At 35.8% G+C, this 22,519-nt stretch overlaps 1 protein-coding gene across 2 annotated transcripts in view; it reads right to left on the bottom strand.

Annotated features, from left to right (window-relative positions):
• The window catches only part of LOC136028063 (THO complex subunit 5 homolog), an 87,601-nt gene extending 68,107 nt beyond the window's left edge, over positions 1-19,494 (bottom strand). The window contains exons 1-3 of one of the 2 annotated variants that reach the window (XM_065705658.1): positions 19,395-19,494; positions 2,341-2,469; positions 155-289 (exon numbers count right to left, since the gene is read on the bottom strand). In XM_065705658.1, the coding sequence (XP_065561730.1) occupies positions 155-289; positions 2,341-2,469; positions 19,395-19,400 (270 nt within the window). In that variant the 5' untranslated portion in view covers positions 19,401-19,494. Of the gene's footprint in view, positions 1-154; positions 290-2,340; positions 2,470-19,248; positions 19,273-19,394 lie in introns of those variants that run through there. The other variant, XM_065705657.1, reaches the window with a different exon arrangement.
• Between the last annotated feature and the right edge of the window lie 3,025 nt (positions 19,495-22,519).

Here is a 22,519-nt window from a genome sequence, read left to right as displayed (position 1 = left end):
TATTATACCAAACTATTAATACATAATGAATAGTCAAACCTTACAGGCACCCTATCTTCTTTTTGTTCACTCAATTATTATAAAACAATTGTATAATTTAATTTAACTATTAGATGATTATTTACTTAAGTGTTGCAAATATTCAAAAACTGACCTTATCTCTATTCTTCTTCAAAAGCATCTTCTCCAACCTGTTGTACTTCTTTAGTTGCATGATACACGCTAGTCCAGAACTTAAATATGATGACTCAGTGTCTTCGTCTAACTTTTTACAACCGACTACTTGACCCTAGAGAAAAGCTATTAAAAATTTATCTTGAGTAAATTTGAATCTTGATTAAATTTAAATCTTGAGCAAATTTGAATCTTAATCAAATTTGAATCCTGAATAAATTTGGAACTTGAGAAAATTTGAATCTTGAGTAAATTTGAATCTTGAGTAAACTTGAACAGACAAATAAAAAACTAGTACCATACACTACTTAAATTGACGTTGATGCGGTTTATGATTGATTTCGCAGACCTTGGTCTGGCACATCGCATCATCTTAAACATTTGAAAACCTCTGGTCTTGAGTAAAGTCAGTCCAGTATCGCCCAGTTCACACCAAAACGCAAATTTCAGCGTAACGAATCTTCAGCAAGCAAGTACTTTTTTTTGTCACGTATGCAACTCGTAACCAAAGTTAGGCGCATTGATAGAAAACAGAGAAAATAGTAGCTTTTTTTTTTCAAAACAGCAACACGCAAAAAAAGCTGTAATACTGTCTCCCTTTTATTCCGTCTAGTATGTCAATATTCTCATGCATATTTTTCGGGTCATTATGAATGACCATTATTATAAATACACACGAAAATTCTAGTCATATTTGTGTGGACCTAGGGTATGATAAGCAAAGTTTAAACAAAAGGCCATTGTTCAAAAACTGAAATATCAAAGTAGCCTGTAAAAATACAGTTCCACTTAACTTCATTACATGACCATGTTCTTTCGACACAAGAGTTAGAAATTCATTAGGAAATCCTCCCTTCTTACGAATACAAGACAAAGATGATAGCAAATACTTATAAAAAATACCACGTGAATCTCAGCCCTCTTCGATTTCAAACCGTCGCTGCTTTTCTTTCATTTTATATTGTTTGATTATGCACTCTGGATTATCTTATTTTCGCCCGATTCGCTTTGCCAGACGCTCCCGTCCCATCTTCTGGGATTGTATATATCTTTTCAAATAATTTTTTTTGTCTTTTCCAAACAGTTCACTTACTCTTTGTGAAGGTTTACTAGTATTTTTCCTACCTCCCAAAATCGATAGGCCTCTCAAAAATAAATTCGTGTATTCATGCCAGTTCTAAGATATTTAAAAAAAAATTACTAAATCGTCAAAAAAAACATAAAAATAAAAAGTATTTTATAATACATAAAAAACAGGCTGAAAACTGTATTTATTTTTTAATTGGGTATTTTCTTTTTTCGTCATCTAGCATCTGATCTGTGAACATCTTGGGTTTTATATTTCAGGCTGTTAACCTCTTGGTGTAAAAATTTAGAAGAAATAGTTTTGGTTAGACAGAGTTAGACACTCAGTTAAATTTGGAGGGTGCAATTGTTTTTTTTTTCACATAGGAACTGAAAAGTTTGCAAAAATTGATGCAATTAATTGGACTGATAACTGGTTGTGTCCTGATTTTTCTTCAAAGAACAGTTCAACAGGATTTTAAAATAAATACTAGGTACACCAAATCGCAAAAGTTGCAAACCCCTTACTGCCGAAGATGATTATGAGCTAACAGCCGACTGTTGCTTAAATCTTCCCTATATGTTTCACTGCTGGTATCGGCCTATTTTTGGTTTCAATGTGTACCTTACTATTGAATGGTCAACCCTTTAAATATTCAAACTGGTATATCTCATAAAAAAAACTTTAATTTCAATTTAATTTTAGAACTCGTAAAATCAACAGGGCTAGGCTGGTATGCAGAACATAGGCTAATTATAAAAAAATACATGTAGACCTACACAAACACAAGATTTTGCATACTTGTGTACAATAATCATACCAATTGTGTACAATACAACATTTGCATATTGGGCCTACCCTTTGGGCAAAAATGATCCTTTCATCATTGGGCCAACGAAAAGCGAAAGTGAAAAATAGAAACTATCAATGATAACAATCTAAAGAACTCACAATACATTTTACACTCTCCTTAAAAATTTGTGCCACATAGACTAATGGCTCTTGATTGCCAGAGCTGACATGTTGACAAACTTATGGTTGCAGTCCTTTATAAAGTTTCAACCCGAAAATAAGAGTAGTAATAAGATTATGGTACTTACAGCCCTTGTTTCTGTTCTTTCTTTCATCGCTTTACTCAGTGTGACTTGAAGCTTCTTCGTACATTCCTTAAATTTGCTACAGTTTTCTTCCGAAGATGTAGATTGAGCCATTTCACGATCCCATGTACTCTGGAAAAGTAGAAATGCCTTGAGACAAATAGAAATGAGAAGTAAGTATTAAATTTAACTATTATTATATTGCTGATGTTACTGCTTTATATATTTATTTGTTCATTAAAATTTTCAGCTATTACATTTCTAAAAGCATTTTCCTTTTCATAAAAATTTGAACTTTCCTTAGGGTTGTTAGAAATCAGACCACAAATCAGGAAGGAAACACGGATACAATTTTTATGATAGCAACATCTATAGTATTTAGTTTGTATTGTAAGCTTCTGGTCTGCATAACTTTTTGTACTGATTTCTTATCAACAATTGCTTCCACAATGTGAGATAATGCAAATTTACCGAGGTTTTGCAGATTAGGGCTATATCAGGCTTTATTAGGAGGGGAGATGTAATTTTCATGGTAGCAAAAATTACATTTCGAAAGAGTGTGGAGTAATCCTGCATGAAGGCTTCTTTTGAGAAGGAGACACTTTAACAACATTGAGTTTCTTCCTGAATTTGTGATTGAATTTCATATTCAATTATCTTTTCAGATATAATTTTTATTGCAATGAGAACTGTAACCCCCTCACTCTAATAGACACAGTTCTAATAATATATTTATCTTTCTTTTTTCATTGCTACAATAATGATCTGATTCTGTAAAACAGGCAAACATATTCTGTTAAACTACTCTATAGCATCACATAATGTTAAAATAATGAAAACAAATGGATAAGTCTACTAGGTAATACCAAGCACTCCGTGGTAATGAATTGTAAGTAAGGAGGAATGCAGCTCAATAGTACCGGAAACTCAAAGAAACAGAGGCTTGAAAACAATAAATACATCTAAAGAATCGAATTTTAATGCTTATTCAGAAGTTTAATGTTATCCATCAAAATTTACAAGCCTGAGAAAATTCGTCCAATTTTGAAAGGGTGTGGGACATCCTCGAAACATCAAGTGATCTTAATGAAAATCACGCCATCAGATTCAGGACATCAGAGAACCTTACTGTAAAGGTTTCAAGCTCCTACATACAAAATGTAGAATTTTGCATTTTTTTTTTTTTGCCAGAAGAATATCAACAATGAACGTCAAGTGTTTGTTTTTCCCAGGGCTAATTGTATCAAACCAGTGATCCTAGAGGGTAGGGAGAGGGCTCATCTGGTCGGAAATAAAAGTTCTAGTGTCATTTTTAAGTGACCAAAAATACTGGAGGGCACCTAGCCCCCCCCTCATCACACGCCCCTTTCCCCCCAAAGTCACCTGGTCAAAATTTTGAAATAGTCATTTTGTTCAGCATAGTCGAAAGATCCGGTATGTCTTTGAGGATGACTTTACTCCCCACAGTCTCCAGGCAAGGGCTGCAAGCTATGAATTTTGCCTGTTGTTTACAAGTAGTATTGGTTATTGGTAAGTATACACATATTTTTGGAGGGGGAGACTTTTCTGGTGGCGGATTACGTGGGAGGATCTTTTCATTGAAGAATGCTGGTGGGGGAAGGGAATTATCCATGGAGGAGCCGGATTTCCCGGCATTATTTAAAAAACGATCAGAAGTTAAATAAAAATAAAGTTTTTTCAACTGAAAGTGAAGGAAGTGTATATTTCAGGGTGGGGGAAGTGTATATTGTCTGAAAAGCAGCCATGATGTTTAGAAAAAAGCATGAGGGGGCTGCACCCTCCTCAATACCTTGCTCTTTATTCTAAAGTTTGGCTTTCTGTTCCAGTTATTCAAGAATAACTATAGCTTTTAGAATAATAAGATATTTTTAGAAGTAATAAAAAAACGTTTACGTAAAGAGCGAGGTATTGAGGAGGGGGCATTCGTCTCATATATGTAATATTTCTGTTCGTTTTAAGTTTTAATATTGCTCTATACTTTCAGTTAAAAAAATTAGTTTTTTTATTATTTAACAACCAACAGGATTGACTACTAAGAGTACAACTACTCTCTCTAAGGCAAAAACGCGAATGAGGGGACCAAATACAAACATATAAAGCAAAAAAAAAAAAATAAAAAAATTGGAAAACCCAGCTTCAGATAATATTGTCAGCCTGCAGAACTTCAAAGAACAAGAGGTTACCCCCAAAAACTATCCAAACCAACACCTTCAACTTGACTCAGAGCACTTCCAAAATATATTGGTTGCGGATGATTCAAATATGTTCCCTGTTTCAGTAGTCAAAGCCAATACAACTAATAACTTCAAAAATAGAATCAAACGATTCTTGAAAAAACACTTTTATGCACATGGGTACTAGAAACCCTACTACAACTGACTAATTAGACACTGACAGCCATTTAGAGAGTGTGAGAAGAAGGATTTTTTTTCTAAAGTCAAATCCATATACAATGGCAGCAATTCTGGAAGTGATGATAGTTAATGCAAGAGCCTAATTAAAGATTGGCATTTTAGGCTTAGAGTCAACCTTAGAAAGGTTGCCTAATCTTGAATAATCTTGCCTAGTCTCGAACACAGGATCTTAAAGTTGAGAAAAAGCATCTTAATCACAGACAAACTCAATCAAGGACAGAATCAATTGCAGACAAGCATTGTGAAACAGGGTAAGCTAAATACACTAAGCTATAAGGATAGTCTTTTTCTAAGATTACCCAATCTCAACTATTCTAGTCTTATTTAAAACTATCTACATCATGTCCTTGATTAGGGGAAGGGGGGTATTCACAACAAGCACTTTGCTCTTAGCTTCAAGCTCTTTAGGAGCAAAAAAGTGCCGATAACAAAAAAAAATAATGGAAGGAAAGGCTGGCTTATAAGACAGGCAAGTGACAATTAGCCAATATCGGCTCGACCTAAATAATGAATGAAAAAACCAGTTATTTAAGAAATGATTTTCCTTACATTTTCATTTTTATTTTAAAGAAAAAACAGAGTAAACCCTAGGCTTGTCTCGTTACAAATTAACAGTAAACAAAACAATAAGCAACAACACACAAGGGCTATTGATTGGTACCATAATTAACTAATAAACTTCTTAGATTGAACACATTACAAAAAAATAAGCAAATACACCAGAAAGCACAAAGAGACAATTGTATTAAACTCTTTTTAGGGGAACAGAGTAAAACAAATCATACAAATGCCATAAATATTATGGCTTTATATACTGCCCTTCATAAAAAGTGGTCCCAACCAACGCTGTTTTAAAAGCTGTAACATCATTTCTTGAGTCAACACGGATAGGTAACATGTTCCATGATCTAATGGACCGATTTACAAAAGAACCCTGTCCAACCTTTCTGAAAATCCTTCTCTGATGCAATTTTAATGAATTCTGATGAGTGGGTGAATAAAGGTTAAACTGATAGAAATCACTAAAAGACAAATTCTCAACACCTTTGATAATTCGAAATGCATTAACCAAGTCCAATTTATCCCTCCTAAATTGCAAAGATGGTAGGCTCAAACATCTTAGTGTACACTCATAGGGCATGCACTTAAATAAGGAACAAAGTTTGATGCCCGTTTCTGTACTGTTTCAATAAGCTGTGAATCACATTTTCTAGTTGGATACCACACAGATGTGCAGTATTCAACTATTGGTCACCTCATTGTCTTATACAACTTAGTAAAGCTTTGCAAGTTAAAGCTTCTAAACACTCAATTAGATAGAAATCAAACTACAATTGGCTTTACCTGATAAAGCTAATACTTGTTTATCAAACCTCAATTGATTATCAAAACACTACCAAGGTCCCTAACGGAATCAACAGAACATATTACAACTTCATCAATAAAATACTGGTATGCTACTGCATTCACTAGATAATTTACCACGTGACATTTTCCCAGATTAATACTGATTGAATTTAACTTAAACCAATTAACCAATGTATTTAAATCATCCTGTAGAAGAGCCACATGATCTGGGGAAGATACACCCTTGTAAAGCTTTACACCCTTGTAAAGCTTTACATCATCTGCAAACATTTTGATTTTACTATGTTAAACTACCTGTGGCAAATCATTTATAAATACACAAAACAGAACCGATCCTAAACAACTACCCTGAGGGACTCCATTCAAAACACTATACTGGTTAGATAAGGCTTCGCCAACCCTAACTTTCTGTGACCTATGTGTAAGGTAATCTGTAATCCAAGCCAGAGTTCTCAATCTAATCCCATATTTTTGGCATTTTTTCAACAGTAGAGGTATTGATGCCTTACAAAAATCAACATAAACCCAATCAAACTTTTGACGTAAGTCGGCTATCATTTGAAAATCATTAATCACTTCCACTAGCTGAGTATTACATGTCCTGTTTTTTCCAAAAATCATGTTGTCCTATATGTCATGGTTTTTTTTTGTTTTTTTTTTTTTTAATTTTGGATCCAATCAACAATTACTTTTTCCATGATTCTAGAAAAAATTGAAGTGTTTGAAATAGGTCAATAATTACTGAAATCTGATCTTAGTCCACCCTTATGAAGAGGTTTTATCGCTGCCTTTTTCTATGTAACAGGGCATTTACCAGAATCTAAAGAAAGGTTAAAAAGAGAAGCAAGAGGACTTGCCAATCAAGAGGCCAAGTCACGCATAAAAACATTAAAAAAAACATCAATATCAGGGGCTTTATCAATAGAAAGACTCTGTATAGTCTTTTCAACATGTTCAGATGAAATGGCTGAATCATCAAGCTCTAACTCTCTTTGCAGTAATGGAGCTATCAGCATAGAATTAGGCTGCAGATGAGCCGCAGGATTTACAAAAAAAAACATGAAAAAGTTTCATTAAAAACAGACGCCTTTCTCCTGTCATCAACAATAGATTCACTGGTGACTGGATCACTGAAGATTGTAAATGATGGTGACTGATCATTGTTTCCCCTATTTACATACTTCTTTTGGACAACTTTGCAGGGAATCAATGATAGATGACTTTACTAACTTGGCGTGTGATCACAGATAGATGGATGCATCATTTCTTGCTCTCTTATAAGCAAACAAAGATTTATCATCCTTGACCAACAGATAATGTCTCCAAAGTTTATTTTTTATGAATATTGTACCCAGGATAAATTTTCGCACACCCTTACGTTTTTTACCAACCTCTCTAACACAGTACCTTGGAATAAACTTTTCCCAGCCCTCTACTACTACATTATAGATAAAAGTCAAATGACGTGTCCACATCCCAGATATAATGGTGAAATTTACCAACCATATCAATAGAATGTAAAAACTCCCTAAATTTATCATACCTACCTCTAAAATAGTTAAAAAAACGATTTTATTTAGGATTTAACAGAATATTCATATTAACACACAAATACAATACCATGTGATCACTTCTGCCTATAGGGGGTAAAAATTCAAGTTTATCTGGTTCAGATGGGTGCTTAGTTTTTACAAGGTCTAAAATAGATTGATTTGATCCAATCCAGAATCAGGCAGGCTAACATGTTGATGAACAATACTATCATCCAGTTTTTGAACTAACATTTGCCCAAAATTTGTATCAGAGCATGTTTAACTATGTGATAACCTATCAATACCTGGAGCATTAAAGTCACCAACAACCACAATTTTGGACGAAACTGAAGAAAGGTGAGTAATGTAATTGAGTTGGATCTCATCCTTTAAAGTAATATCAACACTTCTTGAAGGGCTACAATAAAGATTTGAGAAAAACTTGAATGTTGTCTCAAGTCCAAAGTAACAACTTCATACCCTTGAATCTTAAATTCAAAATCAACTTCTTTGTATTCAAATCCCAGTGAAGAACACACATAAACATATACACATTGTCTATAATTTGAATGGTAAAATTTTAGTTTAGCTACTTTTTGCTATGTTGAAAAGGGGTCAGGTTTGGAACATGAAGCTTTCAGGGATGGGTTTACAGACTAAAGTATGTCATGAAAAGGCATTTTGAAGTACCTACTGCCAAACCTTCTCCTTCTAGAGGGCCCTGACCTTTGATGACCTTTAAAAATCTTTGTGTTATAAAAGTGAAAACCATACAAAATACATTTTCTGCTTAAATGAAGTACAACAAAACCGTATTCAGCTTCACAACTTTGCTCAATCCCAATTTAAGAGGTTTCAAAGATCCACAAATACATTTCTTAAATTTTGAAAAACCAATTGATATGGCTTAAAATTCTATTCAAACAACAGAAATTGAATTTTCAGAACTAAAACCTGAGAAAAAGAAACTGATAACTGAAAATTAAGGTAAAATACTATTTTTTCTGACTTTCAATAGGTATAAAACTGTCAAGTAGGCAAATTTCAAATAAAAAGGAAAACTAAGGCCTTTTTTGAAAAGCCAAGAATTTTAGTATTTTCTTTTAATTTTACTCATGACCTAGCCTAGGGGTATATCTGTGTTATACTAGTGGGGCAGGTTAGGGGGGGGATGTAGCTTTCAAGGTCATTATAAATTTGAAAGATTATACTGTATATGGGAGTTCACTGGTAGTTTACCCCTAAGCCATTAGTTGAAAGGGTTAAAGTCATAGAGTAGAGGCTCTCCAGAATAAAGCATACTAAAACAAAATGAGATATATTTATATATTTCTAATTTTATGCTCTTTCTTAAGATTAAAGTTACATTTTTGACAATTCCTCTTCACTCCCTTCTTGATGCTCATATATAGGTCCATAGGCCTAGGGTAAACATCAAACTAGAAGAAAAAACTAAAACAATGAAATTCTTACTTTATAATATGCAACATGTTTATATTAGTCAAATTTTCATCTTTCCTTCTATTATTATTCACATTTTTAACTTACTTAAACTGGTATTTTATCTAATATTCAATCAGTCACTCCAGCTCAACTGAGTATCTTCAAGTCTTCATAGTAGTCACCCATTATGGGGTAAAATAACCCAATAATGGTAGTCAAGATAGCTAATAACTGCTTCAACAGTTATATCCTTTTAAAATCTCCATTATACCAATTACAAAGTTGATTGTTTCGCCATTGGATTTGCCAAAACATTTTGAATAAGTAAGTGATTAACTTGGATATTTTAACTATACACAACACACACAATTTCAAATATACTGATAGACAGCACTGGAGTCCAGTCTACAACACACATATAAAGCTTGAGCCTAATCTTAGACAGTGCTTTCCAATTTTGGGCACAGGATCAAGCTAGAATAAAATAACCAAATCATAGACAGAGTTAACCTGTGACAAGTGTAGTGAGAAAGAACAATTATATTTCAATAGGCTAGGCTGCAGCAGTAACTTTCCCAGACTGCAGACAGCCAATCCCAACAAGTCTAGTACTAACTATTAACCAATCCCACTTATCTAAACCTATATACATAATATTCAAGATTAGGACCCTGTGGTCTGCATTTAGGAAATATAGTTTTTAATCAGGATATTGCCCAAGATTAGGCACTGTCTATTGAGGGGTGTACTGTTGGTAAAGGTCTAGAATAGCAGATCTCCAGAAGGAAACATGCTGAAACAAAATGAAACACATTTTTAGATTGCTAATTTTATGTTCAATTCACTAAATTTGTTCATATTCTTGACAATACATCCTCAGTCCCTTTCCCCTAATGGCCCTATATATGAGAAGGTAGGGATATTTGGTCACAATTTTTTCCAATATATAGTTTAGCCAAAGTAAGAAGGCTAGAAGAACAGTTTTGACACAGAAATATGCAACATTTATAGTTCTAGCTTCTGTGATTTTCTTACATTTATGGGTCTATTCGTTTTTTTTGTCAGCAACATTTTTAACAGGCGAGATTAAAAGCAACCAATTTGCATCAGGAGTGGGCAGGTTGGTCAGGGACATCAAGCAAACTTTTCACAAAATGAGTCATGTTTTTTTTACTGTCAAAATCTAAGGCAATTACATTAGTAGTCTTGTTTCATTTACAAGATGTATATTTCCTTCTAACACATTTTTTTTTTAACTTCAATTTTAAACTGCTCAGATTCAAGGAAAACAAAAAGTGAAATGATATAACTTATTCAACAGAGAATTCCCCAAACAAACATCAAACATTTGTACTTTCATATCATTTCAGTCTCTCCACAGGTCCTTAGAACTGAAAATTTCAAAACAATATCAATTTGAGGGACTACAGCCTCATCAAGTAATTCTGGGAAAACAAATTTCTCTGTAGGAGATTTCCTACAAAGGAAGTTAATGCCAAATTCCATGTTTACTTTGTCCTTCACTTCACCTGCCATGTATTTGTTCTTCTTTTTCATAACTAGTCCCACTACAAAAAAAATCACCAACATTGGTTTCATCCTCTCAACTTGGAATGTTGTCTATATCAGCTCAAAGTAATTATCAAAGACACATTTTTCTTTCACTATCAGAGCTTGCACCTGCTTGGCAAAATCATCCTTGCTACTGTAGTCATTTTACTTGATTTACTTGTGTGTGTGTGTTTTTTTTTTTCTTTTTCAATAAAAATAGGTTTCCTAATTTTGTGTTTCTTCTTAGCTAAGAGTTCTTCAATCAAAGTATTTTTACTGGTGTACTGGTGTATGGTTGGCTTGTGAGATGTTTCAAACAGGCTAAATTGGATACGTAGGTCTACTTTTGCAGTATTAGCAGAGTTTTTAACTAGTTTTCTTATTCATTTAAATTGTCAAAGGTGTTTTCTATAGGGTGTCGGCTTGTGAGATGCTTCAAACAGGCTAAATTGGCTACTTAGGTCTACTTTTGCAGTATTAGCAGAGTTTTTAACTAGTTTTCTTATTCATTTAAATTGTCAAAGGTGTTTTCTATAGGGTGTTGGCTTTTGAGATGTTTCAAACAGGCTAAATTGGATACTTAGGTCTACTTTTGCAGTATTAGCAGAGTTTTTAACTAGTTTTCTTATTCATTTAAATTGTCAAAGGTGTTTTCTATAGGGTGTTGGCTTGTGAGATGTTTCAAACAGGCTAAATTGGATACTTAGGTCTACTTTCGCAGTATTAGCAGTTTTTAACTAGTTTTCTTATTCATTTAAATTGTCAAAGGTGTTTTTCTATAGGGTGTCGGCTTGTGAGATGCTTCAAACAGGGTAAATTGGCTACTTAGGTCTACTTTTGCAGTATTAGCAGAGTTTTTAACTAGTTTTCTTATTCATTTAAATTGTCAAAGGTGTTTTCTATAGGGTGTTGGCTTGTGAGATGTTTCAAACAGGCTAAATTGGATACTTAGGTCTACTTTTGCAGTATTAGCAGAGTTTTTAACTAGTTTTCTTATTCATTTAAATTGTCAAAGGTGTTTTCTATAGGGTGTTGGCTTGTGAGATGTTTCAAACAGGCTAAATTGGATACGTAGGTCTACTTTTGCAGTATTAGCAGAGTTTTTAACTAGTTTTCTTATTCATTTAAATTGTCAAAGGTGTTTTCTATAGGGTGTTGGCTTGTGAGATGTTTCAAACAGGCTAAATTGGCTACTTAGGTCTACTTTTGCAGTATTAGCAGAGTTTTTAACTAGTTTTCTTATTCATTTAAATTGTCAAAGGTGTTTTTCTATAGGGTGTTGGCTTGTGAGATGTCTCAAACAGGCTAAATTGGATACTTAGGTCTACTTTTGCAGTATTAGCAGAGTTTTTAACTAGTTTTCTTATTCATTTAAATTGTCAAAGGTGTTTTTCTATAGGGTGTCGGCTTGTGAGATGCTTCAAACAGGCTAAATTGGCTACTTAGGTCTACTTTTGCAGTATTAGCAGAGTTTTTAACTAGTTTTCTTATTCATTTAAATTGTCAAAGGTGTTTTCTATAGGGTGTTGGCTTTTGAGATGTTTCAAACAGGCTAAATTGGATACTTAGGTCTACTTTTGCAGTATTAGCAGAGTTTTTAACTAGTTTTCTTATTCATTTAAATTGTCAAAGGTGTTTTCTATAGGGTGTTGGCTTGTGAGATGTTTCAAACAGGCTAAATTGGATACTTAGGTCTACTTTTGCAGTATTAGCAGAGCTTTTAACTAGTTTTCTTATTCATTTAAATTGTCAAAGGTGTTTTTCTATAGGGTGTCGGCTTGTGAGATGCTTCAAACAGGCTAAATTGGCTACTTAGGTCTACTTTTGCAGTATTAGCAGAGTTTTTAACTAGTTTTCTTATTCATTTAAATTGTCAAAGGTGTTTTCTATAGGGTGTTGGCTTGTGAGATGTTTCAAACAGGCTAAATTGGATACTTAGGTCTACTTTTGCAGTATTAGCAGAGTCTCTAATAAGTTTTCTTCTTCATTTAAATTCTCAAAGGTGTTTTCTATAGGGTGTTGGCTTGTGAGATGTTTCAAACAGGCTAAATTGGCTACTTAGGTCTACTTTTGCAGTATCAGCAGAATTTCTAATAAGTTTTCTTATTCATTTAAATTATCAAAGGTGTTTTTTATAAGGTGTTGGCTTGTGAGATGTTTCAGACAGGCTAAATTGGCTACTTAGGTCTACTTTTGTAGTACCAGCAGAATTTCTAATTCTGCACATACACTTCAAGTAAGAAAAATACTTATCTCTATAGTCAGAATTGCATCCTGAATCCAAAGTTATTGTGCATTTGCATCAGAAAGGAAATTAATATTCACCATATACAGACCTAGCCTATACCAATTCAGGGTATATATTTGCACGTTAGTGAGTATATGTGTATGTATGTGTATATGTGTGTATGTGTATATGTATGTGTGTATGTATATGTATGTATGTGTATGTGTATGTATGTATATATATGTATATGTATGTGTATGTATGTATATGTATATATATATATATATGTATATATGTAAGCCCTATAGATAGGTAGAGTAGCTCCATAGGAGGCTTAGGCCAAGTAGGACCTTGTCCCAGTGGGGCCCATAATAGAAACTGGGAAACCCTCCCCTGGGGGTCATAATTTCAGGTGGAGGAGGAAGAAGGCCCCTCAAATGTACACTCAGCAGGGCCAACTGCCGTGTTCACGCGTCAGATGAGTTACAAACCTTCTCCCAGTAATGGGTTAAATTGCATGGTGAAGCAGAACACCATCGTGGGAGGATCCTCTATAGGAGGACAACTGCGGCAGGGCGTAAGATCCAGATTTATGGACAACGGCCTCTGTAAAGGGCTGCCTCGACCCTTTCGGGGTACCTGCAAGACTGGGAAACTTGCGGTCAATTTTTCCCACTTGAGGAGTGGCGCCCCTCGAGGAAATTATAGCCTAGTAAACAACACAGCACTCGTACGGGATTCTGATTATTGGATAATTTTCTGGGCTTGGTTTGTTTTGATGGGCGTTTTCGGGCTGAATAACCTCTTCCTAGCTAATTTATCTACTATGGGCTGCCTCCCCGTAGTAGCATAATATTTGTAGGCATGAATATATAATGAGTCGGAGGTAATAGGCTTGGGACTGTCTGTGCAGGATTTCGACTCTTGTTGATAGAAGAGCATCGCCAAGTGCTGAAAACCATGTTGTGACCAAGATGGGCCCAGGATTGCACAAAGCCTCCAACTTACTGGAGGTCCCAGGGACTTCTTGCTGTCCGGTTCTAAGCCGGCTTAAGCGCTTCGGTGTAGACTTGAGAAGATATGTTGGTCCCCATCCTGCACTGGTATCCGGGATCACTGCTTTTCTTGAGGCCAAAATAATTTCAAAGATTTAAAGAACATGAAAATTGGAACTTGGAATGTTACGACGTTAAAAAATGACTATCGCATCGACATTTTGACTGACGAATTCAGACGGTTTGAACTGGATTTATTAGGAGTTTCAGAAACTCATATCCCAGGGGTAGGAAGCATGAAATTAGGTGACATAGAATTTGTTTACTCAGGAAGGAAGGATGGGGTACATAGACAGGGAGTAGGGCTCATGATGAATAAGGAAGCTGCTAAGTCTTGTTTAGGCTGGGAAGGTATTAATAATAGAATACTAATTGCTCATTTTATGACTAAAAAGTTTAGGGTATCAGTTATAGTAGTATATGCCCCCATTGAACCAACTGATGGAGATACTAGTGACTCAGATGAATTTTACTTACAGTTACAGGAGCAAATAGACAGGGTACCAGGTAGAAATATGGTGTTTTTGCTAGGAGATTTTAATGCCCAGGTTGGTAGAAATAGGGATAGATGGTATCCTAGCCTAGGTAATTTTGGTGTAGGAAAAGAAAACAGTAATGGCTATAGGCTTTTGCAATTTTGTAGGTATAACAACCTAGTTATAACCAATACGGTGTTTGGTCACAAAATGGCCCATAAGTTGACATGGTATTCACGTGATGGTAAGACAGCAAACCTTATTGATTATGTTATTGTAAACAGAAGACTAGCAGGATCAATACAAGATACTAGGGTGTATAGGAGTGCCGTTATTGATGTTAAAAGTAAAGATCACCATCTAGTAGTGTCTAAGGTTAATTTAAAGCTGAAATTTCGGAAGAGTAACTCCCTCCCGGGAAGTTATGATGTTGGTAGACTTCAGGATGAAAATTTGAGAAAAAAATTCCAGGAACAGTTGAGTACTAAACTTGAGGGTTTGAAATTTGACAATGTGGAAGATGGATGGAATAATTTCAGAAAAACAATTTGTGAAGTTGCTGATGGTGTCCTAGGGAAGAGTGCTAAGACAGCAACTAGGAATATTAGTGAAAAAGCTTTAGGTTTAATAGAGAGTAGAAGGGGTTTGTATAAGAATTATCTGAGCGATAGGTCGTATGAAAACAAAAGGAATGTAAAGAAAGTGGAGAAAGCATTAAAATATGAACTAAGGAGATGTGAAATGGAGGCGATGGATAAAATTGCTGAGGATCTGGAAGATGCGGCTAGACGGCATAATAGTAAAATATTATACTGGCATGTTAATAAATTGAAAGGGAGTAGCCGATCCGGACTAGTCCCAGTTAAAGATAGAAATGGGGTCACAATTAGTGATAAGGAAAAAGTTAAAGAAAGATGGGTGGAACATTTTGAGAATGTGCTAAACCGAGATACAGTTGCAGGAAAAGATATAGATGAAAATGAAAAAGTTTGTGATACCTTGGATGTGAAGGAAGATTTGTTTAGTGAGGAAGAATTAGCGACAGTACTAGAAGGATTAAAAAATAATAAGGCCCCAGGTGCTGATAGTATGATTAATGAGTTCCTTAAATATGGTGGCTCTGAGGTTAGGAATAAGCTACTGAAGATTATGAACATGATTTTTGAAAAAGGGGAAGTACCCAATGATTTTAGGAAAACCTTAATTAAACCACTGTATAAGAAAGGTGACAAGAGTGAATGTCGGAATTATCGAGGCATTAGTCTGGTCTCTGTAGGTAGCAAATTACTGAGTAATATGATACTTTTTAGACTGAGACATGCTGTAGACAAAGTTTTAAGGGAAGAACAATGCGGTTTTAGAAAAGGTAGAGGATGTGTCGACCATGTTTTCACTCTTAGGTTAATAATTGAGAAGTCCCTTCGTTGTCAAACACCTTTGGTCCTTAGTTTTATCGATTATGAGCAAGCTTTCGATTCTGTTGATAGAACAGCGTTAACAAAGGTCTTATCGTTATATGGTATACCAGAAAAATACATTAAAGTGATTTGCGCTATGTACGAGAATAATACTGCTGCGGTTAAGGTAGGAAATGAGGTTAGCAACTGGTTTTGTATTAAATCAGGAGTTAAGCAGGGTTGTGTTCTATCCCCCTTTATATGGATCATTTTGATGGACTTCGTCTTAAGGAGCACAGGAAAGGCAATTGGAGACCATGGAATCAAATGGGGAGGAAGAACGCTCCTGGACTTAGATTATGCTGATGATTTAAGCATATTAGATGAAAGTGTGAGCAAAATGAATGAATTTTTAGAGGTTTTACGAGTTCAGGGTGCTAAAATAGGCTTGAAAATTAATGTTAAGAAGACTAAGTCACTAAGGTTAGGAATAAGTGAAGATGAACAGGTGACCTTAGGTAACGAAAAGATTGATCAGGTTGGGAGCTTCAGTTACCTTGGTAGTATTATTAATAAAGATGGTGGGAGCAGTGAAGATGTTAAAAGTAGAATAGCTAAAGCTCAGGGTGTTTTTTCACAGTTAAAAAAAGTTTGGAAGAATAGAAAGATAAGCCTACAAACTAAGATTAGAATATTGGAAGCTACAGTGATGACAGTGGTCAAATATGGCTCTGAAGCATGGACACTCCGAAAAGCAGATGAAAATTTACTAGATGTTTTCCAGAGAAATTGCCTACGGATTGTTCTGGGTACCCGGCTGACTGACCGTATTTCAAACAGTAGGTTGTACGAAAAGTGTGGTTCAATCCTGCTTTCTGGGGCTATAATGAAAGAAAGGTTGAGATGAATAGGCCACGTTCTACGGATGAAGGATGACAGATTACCGAAGATTGTCCTTTTTGGCCAACCGTCTGGGGCTACACGGAAAGCAGGTCGTCCTTGTCTGGGTTGGGAGGATGTCATAAATAAGGATTTAAAGGAAATGGGAACTTCCTGGGAGGGTGTAAAGAGGGAGGCTTTAAATAGATTAGGTTGGAGGAGGAGCGTGCGTAGCTGTGTTGGCCTCAGGCGGCTTGGTGCTGCAGTGAGTTATTAGTAGTAGTAGTAGTAGTATCTGTGACCACTTGATACTTGCCTCCTTTTTTTGATTGCATTAGCTTTTTGGATAGGGTCTTACACAATCTGGACTAGTAGCAGAAAATACTCATGCCATGGGAGCTTTAATAGTTGGTTAATACCCTAGTTCTCCCTCTTGTTAACTCAAACTATCTTACACATTAATCCTGTTACCTTAATTACCTTAATTTGCACTTCAGAGCAAATTAAGATCTGTTGATCTGTTGAATGCTCCTGAGTTGAATCGGTGATGTCTCATAGCAGGTATGAGCAGGATGGAATGTCCCACTCATACTTCCAGTCTTTTGTGGCCCACTCTTTGTCCAGTGCCTTCTTGAATGCTTTGGGGTGGGGGCTGAGACTGTTGCTTTGCACAGTTCATTCCAGGGGTTGATGACTCTGTTGGTGAAGAAACTTTTTCTGGCCCTGGTTCTGACTGACTGCTTGAACAGCTTCTTTGAGTGTCCTCTGGTGCACTGTGGGGGGCCTGGGTGGATGGGCAGGATCTTGGCATATGATGAGTTCAGCAATTTGTGGGTCATCATCATGTCACTACGGTTGCGCCTGTACACGAGGGTAGGGAGGTTGAGAGCCCGTAAACGATCTTGATAAGGTTTGTCTCCAAGGTTTGTGATGGCCTTGGTTGCTCTCCTCTGGACTCCCTCAATTAGCCTGACATCTCCTTTATATGTTGGGAAGGCAGCGCACATGCCAAAATCCAAAATGGGTCTGACTAGTGCCTTTTAAAGTTTCAGGAAAACTAGTGGGGATCTGCTGGTAACTGTTCTTTTGATCAGATCTAAGTTTGTGTTGGCCTGGGACATGCTCTTGATGGTGTTGGCATGGAACTTGAGAAGGCTGTCAACAATGACCCCAAGGTCGTGTTCCTCTGTGCTGGTCTTGATGGGTGAATCGGAGTTGGAGGCATGTTCATGCATATGGTATTGGGCGCATGGGTTTGAGGATCCAAAGTGTAGCGTGCTGCACTTGCTTATATTAAACGATAAGAGCCATTTGTCTGCCCACAGCTGGATTTTCTGGACATCTGTTTGCAGGGATTTTACATTCACTGCTCCAAATAGCTTTGAGTCATCAGCATAGAGAGACAAGTTGTTTTCCATGTGACACAGTTCTTTGTGAGACACTGGATGGCTTAGATCTATTGGTAACAGCAGCAGCTAAGAATTCCTTATCCCTAAACACATGGCAATAGTAGGTCCCAATTCTAGCAGCCCTGAATTCCGAGATGACATTTGTTGAAGTTAAAAGGCAATTCTAAATAACTCTGTGATGTCATAAATAAAAATGTAGTGTCCAGGACTCATTTATATGCCACAAGCAGCACTGTAGTGTGACTTTAACAGGCCAAAACAACTTCTATCTAGTGTAGAGGTTACCAATCATTTTGAGCCACAACCCACCTAGACATTTTTAAAATCCTGGTACCCCCCTTGTGATATTTAAATTTTGTTATTCAAAATTCTTAAAAGCAAACCTGAAGGAACTTTAAAAGGTTATTAACTTTGTATCCTTTTTTGGCACATGTCCTGCACATGATTAGTGAAAACATTGTCATACCCCACTGGTAGGGCATGTAACCCATGTTGAGAATCACAGGTCTAGTGGCTGTAGTTTATGGCTTGAGTTTGGTGGGAAGGTTAATACAATCATGCAAGAATTTTTCATAAGCTCACGCAACTCAGTGGTAACATGGCTAATGTGATGTGGTATTGTAAAATAAGCTGCTTAAACATAATTTCACAAAAGTCAGTTGTACTTGAATGAGCTTCTTCAGAGAATTTCATGGTGTAGTATTTTGGAATTCAGGGGAGAATATGAGTCTTGCATGCAATAGTTACACTGCCTGTTCTATTATGCATTCCTATTCCAGCTTACATAGAAAGATGACATAATGATACCAAAAAATTATGATAAAGATAGGCCTATGCATATAGGCTACAGGGGAAAATATGAATTTCACTTTTATTCACCCAGTGTGCTTTCCAAGTGAACAGTCTGCCTCCTCTTCTCCAAAAAATGTCTAACTTGCACTATAAAGGACATAGCCTATCACCAAAACAGGGCATGACAAAAAGCTAATAATATCAACAGCTTGCCTCCAAACCTTAAACAAAGCCAGTTAATAGGCTATACTTCCTGGAAGTCCTTAAAAAATGCATTTAACTAACAAAAGTATAAGACTGTGAGTCAGAGTTCCATGAGCTTTTAGAAAAATGAAAGCTTTACATACAGGTTCCATTGAAATTACCCTTTAAGTCCTGAAACAATATGTGTGAAATCTGGTCCTTGATATTCAAAATAATAAAATCTGGTTTTGTTCTACATTTTCCTAGGTTATTGGGATTTTAATCATTGGGAGGAATAATTTTTACTAACCTCCATTTTGATCCACGTCTTTAAGTTTCAAATAGCTGATTGAATTAAGAGCCATCTAAATAAGATGTCATTCGCAATGCATCCAAAAGAAACGAATAAATATACAGTTCTAAAATAAATTCTTACCCCCCTTTCACCCCCCCCCCCCATCACACCACTGGAAAATTGAAGAAAATTCATAGATATTCATGATGGTCCGAATATCTGGGAAGAAAATGGGATAATTTCAACAAAGCCAAAATAGGATCTAAGTATCTTGTCTTGCGAGAAAGGTTTCAAGAAGATGTAGAGTATGATCGACGGTCGATCATCGACCGTAACTGTTGAGATTAGCAAACTTTTGACAATGAGATATCAAGTGCCAGGACACCATAAGGTGTTCCACCAGCTGTGAGTCTGTGTTCCATGGTTCATAGTTAAGGAACAGCACCTACAAATACGTCTTACAGTAAAAGACTATGTTATCCTCACCATTCTTCTTCACTCTCGGGTAGTCCACTCCAAGTTGGTTCCAGTTATTCCAAGGTGGTTCCGGTTCCCAAGTTATGTTCCGGTCTTTTTGTTTAGGGTAAGTACTTGAAACGATAGTAGTTGAACAAATAACGTAATGCAAATTTAATCTGAAAGCAGAGTGAGTAGATCGAAAAGTCCTGCACAGGAAAAAAGAGAGAAAAAACTGAGGTAGCCAAGCAAGTCAACTTGGGTAGAGCTCACCTGGAAAAGTGGAAGACTAACAATACGATCTTGACTTCACGGTGTTAACTTGAATGACTGATGGTAATTGACTTGTGGAACACACTCTTCATTTATTGATTAAATAAAAAAAAGAGAACAAGTTTGTTTTCTACTGAAAGTAAGGAGCAACATTAAAACTTAGAATGAACATAAATTATTCCGTATATAAGGGAGGCTGCACGGTCCTCAATACCCTGCTATTCACACTAAAGCTTTTTAAATGCTGTTAAAAAAGGGTTCTGATTCTAATTACATGGCCTCTTGTTTCAGGAATCATTATTGAAGAATTGAGACAAAAGGTCGTAATTTTGTAATTCGGACAAACGTAAAAAGCAGGGTATTAAGGAGGGGACAGCCCCGTCAAATACGGAATAGTTTCTGTTTGTTTTAAGTTTCAGTAGAAAAAACAATTTTTTTATATTTACTTTCTTATCTTTTTTCAAATAATTCCAGGAAAATAAACACTCCTCCGTTGAAAATTCATAAGATTCCGCCTTAAAATTACTCATCATACTTTCATTTGAATTTTTTTTTTCAATTTCTGACTGTTTTTCAGGTCATAGCAAAATCCCCCTATGTGGAAAGCATTTCTCGGAAACCCCCCCCCCCAATGAAAATATTCTCCCGTGGAAAATTTACACATAGAGAATTTATCCTGGTGGTAATTTCCCCATGGAGAATTTCTCTCGTAGGAATCCTCCCGCGTAAAAATCCTCCAAAGAATTCCAACTCCGCTGGAATTTTCCCCCAGAATATCTTCACATGTAAAATGGGGTCGACAACGAGAAAGTAACACAAATAAAACGAATTTCAAATACGAATTCTGACTAATCCCATCCGTGTAAAATTTCCCCTGGAAACTTGCATCACAATGGGAAATTCTCCCCGTAAAAAATCCATTCCCAGAAACCCCTCCCCCTCCCTGCAAAATGTCGGTATACTTCCCAAAAACAAATACTTTATGTTAACAGCGAAAAATTTTCATAACTTGCAGCCCTTCTTCCCAGGGCTCTGGGGGGCCATGTCATCCCCAAATACATATTTATTGTACCTTTCAACTATACCGAACAAAACGACTGTCTCAAATTTTTTACCGGACGCACTTGATGAAAAGGAACGTGGGAGGGGGACTAGTCACCCTCCAATTTTTTAATCATTTAAAAAGGCGCTACAACTTTTAATTACCGTTCAAGTGGGCCCTCTCCCAATATTCTAGGACTACTGGTTTGATATGATTACCCCTAGGAAAAAAACAAACGAATCTTCCTTCTGGCAAAATATAGAGTATTTTTACATTTTTAAAGATGGAAGCTTGAGAAATCTGCAGTAGGGTTCTCTGATATGCTGAATCTGATGGTGCAATACGATTCTTTGACCTTTGAGGGATATCCCTCCCTTTTTCAAAAATGAGGGAAGTTTTCTCATCCTCGTAACTTTGGATGTAAAACATTAAACTTTTCATTGTTATCAAAATTCTGTTTTTTTAGATTTTCAGCTACTATTGGACCGAGTCGCTCTTTACATACAGTGAGGCAAAAACAGGAATTTAGCTTTTTTTCTGCATTCAGTAATAACTCAAATAGGGTGTTTTTAAATTACTTTCTGAATAATGATGTTCAAGTGCTATTGAATAAGGACTTTATGTATGTTGTGAAGACCTAGGCCATTTCGAAGTATTGCGCCACCTCTCCTAGGTGTTACTGTCTACCCTTGATTTATTTTAGACTATTCAAAAAAATAATTCACTATAATATATTAAGAAGACGATATAATATACACATCTATTTTTAAACGATTGAAATTGCAAGTCTTTCATTAAAAGCATCAAATTTTTAAAATGATAAGAATTCCAATAATCGCTTCAATCTCTAATTCTACTAAGAAGTTTTTCCTTGTAAAATCTGAAAATTTTTAGACTAAAATGAAGGGGAGGGGAATAAAAATGTTAATTTAAAAAAGTCACGACAAACTCATGCTTTCAATTATTTGCTTAAAATTTTTGATTTTTCCGGTTAGCAGCAAACATTTTTTTGGGTAATAAGAAAAAAGGAAAAAGACGGAGAATAATATACCCTAATCACATGGCAGCAAAGAACTAGGCCAGTAATGTCGGTAAGACACTGTAATAAATTGGATCCATATACATTCATCTTAATATGAACTGAACAAGCAGAACGTTATCATAACATCCAACCAATCCAAACACTGAGAACGATGATTTGGTCTTTTCACCTGAACCACACATATCTCTAGGAAAATTATACAGCCTGTAGGTTGCTTTCAGATAATCAAAGGGAGTATCCATTTTCTGTTGTGCCTGAAGGTAAATGGGTATTCAAAAAAGGTTGAAATATTTTTTCCCTTTTTTATGCATATCATCCAACAGGCTC

The sequence above is a fragment of the Artemia franciscana genome, chromosome 6 (genome assembly GCF_032884065.1).
Source record: "Artemia franciscana chromosome 6, ASM3288406v1, whole genome shotgun sequence".
Taxonomy (NCBI): domain Eukaryota; kingdom Metazoa; phylum Arthropoda; class Branchiopoda; order Anostraca; family Artemiidae; genus Artemia; species Artemia franciscana.
The sequence above is the reverse complement of the archived record's forward strand: the minus strand, read 5'-3'. Positions and strand labels throughout refer to the sequence as shown.